Source organism: Argopecten irradians, chromosome 11 (assembly GCF_041381155.1).
Source record: "Argopecten irradians isolate NY chromosome 11, Ai_NY, whole genome shotgun sequence".
In the NCBI taxonomy this organism is placed as follows: domain Eukaryota; kingdom Metazoa; phylum Mollusca; class Bivalvia; order Pectinida; family Pectinidae; genus Argopecten; species Argopecten irradians.
In genome coordinates this window covers 14,983,455-14,990,221 of record NC_091144.1, presented here as the reverse complement: position 1 = coordinate 14,990,221, position 6,767 = coordinate 14,983,455, and the positions used below count along the sequence as shown (strand labels likewise).

Here is a 6,767-nt window from a genome sequence, read left to right as displayed (position 1 = left end):
CATACAAATGTTAAATAGACACATAAGATGCCACTTTAACAAAAGACAAAATGCTGAGAACAACTTTGGAGAAAGACAAACGTCGATGTCATCTGCTCGATTGAAAGCCAACCAACATGGAAACAATGTTCGGAGACAAGGACAAATGATTCAAATTAGTCCTCCGTCATGTGGACGCATAATAATATAAAATAGTTGAAATTTCAAAATTTAAATATTATGAACCAATTGGCTAGCCTACTTACTTATTTGCCCATTAGAATCATCTTTGTTTATATTAATTGTACTTGACATTGAAAATATGTTGTGGATAAAGTTTTTCGTCAAGCCATAATCAGATTTGTAATTATGTTATCCATAAAGAGGTGTTCTGTAGCTTTTTTGACTCGATTGTTATTCGTAAAGGTTTTTGAATTTCTACGTACGGTGTAAAGTTTATTGAGGAAATTATCCAAACTTTGCCCCTTTTAAACATTCCTTTATCGCCTAATGACTCAAGCGCTATCCTAACAGATGCTGCTTGGACAACATATTTCCGGTCAGTTTGGTGGTCAGTTTTGTGAGTGGGAGGGGGAAGAATGGACGCTTGCGGTGACTTGTCCCCGTGCCGGGGTCATGGGGTCACAAGAGAAAGGTCACATGTTCCCGCGCTCAGCATCAATGAACTTGTATAATTGGGCTCCGATAGGAACAAGATAGCAAGTAAAATTAACACGATTTGTAACTTATTGCAGTTGTTTCATATTAGCAACTTTTCATGAAAACTTTTGAAAGTTTAAAGCACAGTAATAAAACCACCTTAACGAAAGAGAGGAACAAGGACACAATCAAAGAAATGAAAACAAAGAAACCTAAGAGCGTTTTTAGATGATATTTACATGTGAATCAAAACATTGGGTAAAACATTTAGTTTTCTTGATGTTATTTCACAATAAATGACTCTTCGGGGCAAATACACAACGCCAGAAACTAAGACTACGTGCGTCAACTGTATGTGTGTCGTCCGCCGAGCGTCCAGTCGTTGCCCCTTAGGGCCCCATATGGAAGCTGTGATGAATGTTTTGTGATTGGTGTGATTACGTAGACAGGCCTAGTTGTAACACTGTCACCCGGTCAGGCCACGAACTGACCAATACCTGACCAAAGCCTCATATAAATAGAACTTCGGTCTTTTAAGTTCAGTTATTATAGTGCAGGAGTAGTGGTCAGTCGATTAACCTCTCCGGCCACCATCCGGTCACCAACAGTTAGCATACAAAGACAATTTTACAAGGACAATAAGTGTTCTAATAAGTGTTAAACATGTCAGAGACTGTACTATTTTATACTACAATGACGAACTCTAGTCTAGGGTTGTCAAAATGTTTAGAAAATTGTTCAAGCCGGAATTATTTCATTACTAACAACACGGACCATCATTTAGACACGCCAAGGTAAGCTAACAAAATTTGTGGAAAAAAATTGTAAAAGAGGAAATTATTGATATCATTTCTACTTTGTATCTGATGCTCCAAAAAGGGACATTTTTAACGTAATAATTAAATAGAATTGACTACAATGTATTTAAAAGATCACATTCTATAACTTAATCATGTTACGTTTCAAAGATCAGGATGACACGTCTGTAAGCTTATAAACATTGCAATTATTTAAACTAAAAAAAACAAACAATCGAAAAATGTCAGGTATGTCGATATAAATAATATGTACATTATATGAATCATGAATTTGTCGAAAACAATAATGAAATTAAAAATAATTTTATTGTCTCAGCTCATTTTCAATATTTTCTAAATGCTTTTCCTTCCATTGATTGCATCTAAAATCTTAGTTCATGGTATTATTTTCTCCGTGTTACGTTTAATTCAATTATTCCGTTTAAATGTCGGGTTATGTTTTCAGAAAATAAAAATCAAAAGTTTAGAAGTAAACCTTATTTTTTCTCAAGTCTTTTCTCAACATTTCAATAATTTTAAAATGCCTTTTTTCAAATAACTTTAATGAACAGAATGTTTATTAATCTAATTAAACTAAACGGACCGCGTTTTTCTTTAATTTCATATTCTAAAGTGTATTCCATGCGTTTTTTATGGCTGTTGTTTTCTACAGTGTGCATGTATTTAACATTTGGTCACAAAACACACCTTGGCTATCCCATAAATCTGCGATGGTACAGGTAAGATGTCTAGACACTGCCTGGTCTGTACGTGTGATGCCTAAGGTGAAATTTCATCACTTGTTTTGTGACGTAGCTGTGACGTAAATGTCGCTATTACATAACACTAAGTAACACGGTGTTTATCAAAAATGTAACCTGGATATCCAACCCCAAACAAGTTTGATTCATTGTGCAATATCATGGGTGTTTTACAAATAGTTTGCCCTAACGTATAAAATGAATGAAGGAACATTTAATACAATTCAAAAGGCTCTTAAACTGTAGCTTGCATGATGCAATCCAACTTCTGTATGACATATCACAAAAGGTTCAAATAGAAATAAAGAAAGACATTCTTAGCAATATTCAAACAATCTAAAAAAATCGCTGCTAAAATATCTACATCTTTGAGAACAATACATTACAACAAATTTTGAAACAAAATAAATTTGCTTTGACGCTATTTTGTTATCTATAAAAGACTAAAATGAAGCTAAGCAGTGAAAATCTCTGACGCAAAATCAATTTTCATTGCGCGTTTTGTTGCCCCACAATTTGTGATGGCGATTTCATTTCCGTGTATTTAGAATTCAAAGGTCTATATAACATTGATATGCAGTTGACACTTATTAACACAGTGTCTGTGTGTGCATGTGAATTCTATGCACTCGCAAAGACGTGGAAATTAATCGCATTCAAAAATAAGTTGACGTATAGTAGTTTTAGTGTAATTGTGGAGACTTTAAAACGGATTGTCAATCACAACATCTCTGAGGAATGTCCAGCAATCTCAAGAAATATAACAATTTATAACGAAGATCGTCGGAAATTTCTCCGAGTTGTTGCGATTTGAATGGTGTCTTCTTTGATAAGCCTATATCATTTCATTTTTTAATTTTGTTTTAACAGATCTACGATTGCCTTACTCGTGTACATCTTAGAAGTGGTCATCTTACCCGTTGTCTGTCCAGCTATCTTGTTTGCTGTCTCAACATTACTGTGGAACATTTTCGTCTGGTGCTCACGCGACCCGTCATGTTCCCTTCCGCTACCTCCCGGAAGTGCCGGTTTTCCAGTCATTGGAGAAACGATTCACTTCATTTTCAAGGTAACACAATGTTTGAAGATAATAACCATATTATCAGAAATTAATGGAAATAAATATTTTCATGATCTCATAAAAAAATTATCAACATAACTCTCAATCTTTAAATTCTTAGTAATTAAATTAAGCCCATAAACTGAGAATTAATAACCACTTTTTAAACAGCTTTCTTAGGAATTATTTCGTTCCTTTTATTGGTGCATTATCTTAATTGACATTTTTGAGTGATCAAATTAAAACGCTTAACCCATTTCAGGGACGAAAGTTTTTCGATGAAAAAAGAAAACAACACGGCAACATTTACCGGACTCACATGCTCGGGAAACCCACGATCAGGATTGTAGGCATAAAGGGAGTCAAGCAAATAATGGCTGGCGAGAACTTCCGAGTGACGACAGAATGGCCGCGGAGTACCCGTATGTTACTCGGAGACGGAAGTCTTTCATCCTCAAAAGGTCTCACCCATTCCATCAGAAAGAAGGCTATACTGCGAGCGTTTACCCACGAAGCTATTAGTTCTTACACCCCTGTCGTATTAGAGGTGGTTCGGGACTACATCAGGAACTGGTGTGAAACATCAAATATCCTAGGTTATAAGGAGTTCAAAAGTTTGAACTTTGAGCTCACCTGCCGTGTGCTATTGGGAATCGAAATGGACAGACCAGAGAAAAGTAGACTGATGGGACATTTCGAGACTTTTCTGGGAAGTCTGTTTAGCCTGCCTGTCTGTATCCCGGGACTTGGTCTATACAAGGTTTGTGTGAATTGGAAATTTCAAAATTTAAATAAACATTGAAAAAGTTTATATGACATGTTTGTCAGAAAAAGTTATACAGTCCATGCGTTTTGATAATTATTTTTTTTGTTTTTTTTTATTGCGTATTTTTCAATCAAGATTTTTGAAGTTATGCGATACTTTTACCTATCTAAGCGTAATTTGGTGAAATTCAAAGAACACGTTTTCACTCCCTCTATCTTATGTTCACAGGGAATGAAAGCCCGGGACGCACTTCTACAAAAAATAGAGGTGTGCATCAAGGAGAGAAAGCAAGGCTCTGGGTCCCCACACGGCTTCATGGACGCGCTGAGCCTGATGATGGACTTGGAGGGAGGAGAGAAAACTCACTTTGGAGGAGGCGAAGGACGTTGGTCTTGAACTTCTCTTTGCCGCGGGCACGAGACAACCTCCAGTGCAGCATGTACTTTAGTCTTGCAATTAACAAAGCATCCGGAGGTAATGCTGAAAATTGTCGACGAACTTGCTAGATACGGATTGACGGACAGCATTGATGTTGACATTCCATATGATACAATAAACAAACTTAAATACACCCGGGATGTAGTGAAGGAAGTGTTGAGGCTAACGCCACCCATCGGCGGAGGTTACAGGAAGGCGCTTCGTACATTTGAAATTGAGGTAAGATGGCCTGCTTGATGCTGCATTAATTGATATCAAAGAAAGAAAGAGTTCTAGCTATCTGAAAACGTAGGAACCTTCATTGCAAGTTTTTATACGTCTTAAAAACAAATATTAGATACAGAATTATTAATTTACCATAACTTCTGGTGTACAACTGTCCGTTATAGTTTGTGTCTTGGCTAATCTACATAGAGGAGAAGAGTAAACCTAATTTGTGTTTATTGTTTCACTTACAGGGATTCCAGGTGCCCAAAGACTGGACTGTGGTGTATTCCATACGAGATTCCCACGAATCGTCACAGTTCATTGAGAATCCTGACACATTTGATCCGGACAGGTGGAGCAAGCTCAATGTTGACGACAGACAGCATTTTCTTGCCTTCGGAGGAGGGAAACGCGCATGCGCCGGGAAAGAGTTCGCGTTACTTGTTTTGAAGACCTTGGCGATAGAATTGTCTCGATCTTGCTCATGGACAGTCCCTAACACAGACCCTCCAATGACATGTCTACCTATACCATGCCCTACAGACAATCTACCTATGGTCTTCTCGGGGATGTACCAGATGAGGCAGAGATCTCTCACCGTCTAGTGTAATCTCTATGGAACTTTTACATATATACATGAAAACGTATATATTGGACTTAATGCAATGCACCTTAATGCAAGACAGTGATGTCATTTGTAAAAAAAGCCTACTTTAGTAAATATTTAGTGTAATAGAGATACATGATTGTTATCTAAATGATTTTCCGTATTTTGAGTATTTATAAGCTATATTTTGTATGTTCTCAAAATCATTTTATGTAAAGAAATCCAGATTGCCAAATGCCATGGTATCTGTACAGCGTTGATGAATTCATGGTTATTTATGATATTGTTGATTATTTGAATGATAAGTAAGGGATGAATGACACGCATTATCTACAATAATATACAATGAGAATGCTCCATGACATTGTACTCTGAAATGCTACAATTTGTTCTTGTACCAACGTGAAACGTTAGCCATTTTAACACGTAAAGCAATGCTCTACTTCGTGGCAAACAAATGCCCATGCTCAGGGCTGACAGTTCTTAGGGTAGGATATCATGGATGTCCTTATTTAGTGTTTAGTTTTATACACTCATTTATAAAAACCATCCTATAATGATGCTGGTGAAGGTTTAGCAAAGAAAAAGAACAAAGTCGTATCCAAAGCACTATTCCGTTTTTTGCACATTAAAAAAATTATCGCTTGGTGGGAAGGTAACGATTGTGACGTCATAATTTTTTGAGCAAAAAAATGATGACGTAACAATCTATACCTTCCCGAAAAGGCAGATAATTATGGTTTTATGCAAAAACACAATCTAAAACTTTTGTGTAAATATATTTGATGGATCTTTGAGTAAGAAAGGCAGCACCTATTATATACATATGACATAAGTTATAGTGAACTAAGGAGTTGATACCGGTGATATTTATTTCGTAACTGAAATCCAAAATAATTTATGTATTTTCTATTTTGTATTTGTATATAACAGAGTTGTCTGCCCTTGCGGTGAGGTACTAATTGTTACGTCATGTCTAGATGAAAATGCAAGAAAATAAGACCTGTTAGAAAAAAATGACATGGGTTTTCCCAAAAGTATGGAGCTAACCTTAAGTTCACTCGGGTGAAAGGTCAACGTTAAATAATATGCAAATTGCAATGCGTTACGTCATTGTTGCGGAGAAAAACTACGTTATTTTTGCTTTTTAAGGACTGACGTCAAAATCGACGTTCTGTAATATGTCAAGGCGGATATGCTCTGTAATATGCTTAGACTGATATTAATTTATAATTTACATTGTTGGTCACCCACTATACCCACCGTATTGATTTTGGTTGATATTTTGTATTTTTTGTAATAAAACATGTGAATCTTACCAAATTATTTGTTAAGTTATTTAGCTCTCCTCTCATCTGTCAGTAACGGTTTTCATAGATTATTTAATGCGAAAATAGATTAAATATATATATATATATTAAACGCAAATTGCAGTTTTACTGACAAGAATGTTGTTTAAAAAATGTACAATCTGAGGTTTTCTGTAATAAAT

General features: G+C 35.9%; 1 protein-coding gene across 1 annotated transcript; it reads left to right on the top strand.

Annotated features, from left to right (window-relative positions):
* The first annotated feature begins 811 nt into the window (after positions 1-811).
* On the top strand, positions 812-6,254 carry LOC138334828 (cytochrome P450 26A1-like). The gene is given in 7 exon segments (XM_069283594.1): positions 812-1,433; positions 3,068-3,266; positions 3,520-4,017; positions 4,252-4,380; positions 4,382-4,432; positions 4,435-4,680; positions 4,920-6,254. Coding segments are annotated over 7 exon segments (1,608 nt in total). The 5' UTR covers positions 812-1,302; the 3' UTR covers positions 5,274-6,254.
* Positions 6,255-6,767: the final 513 nt, after the last annotated feature.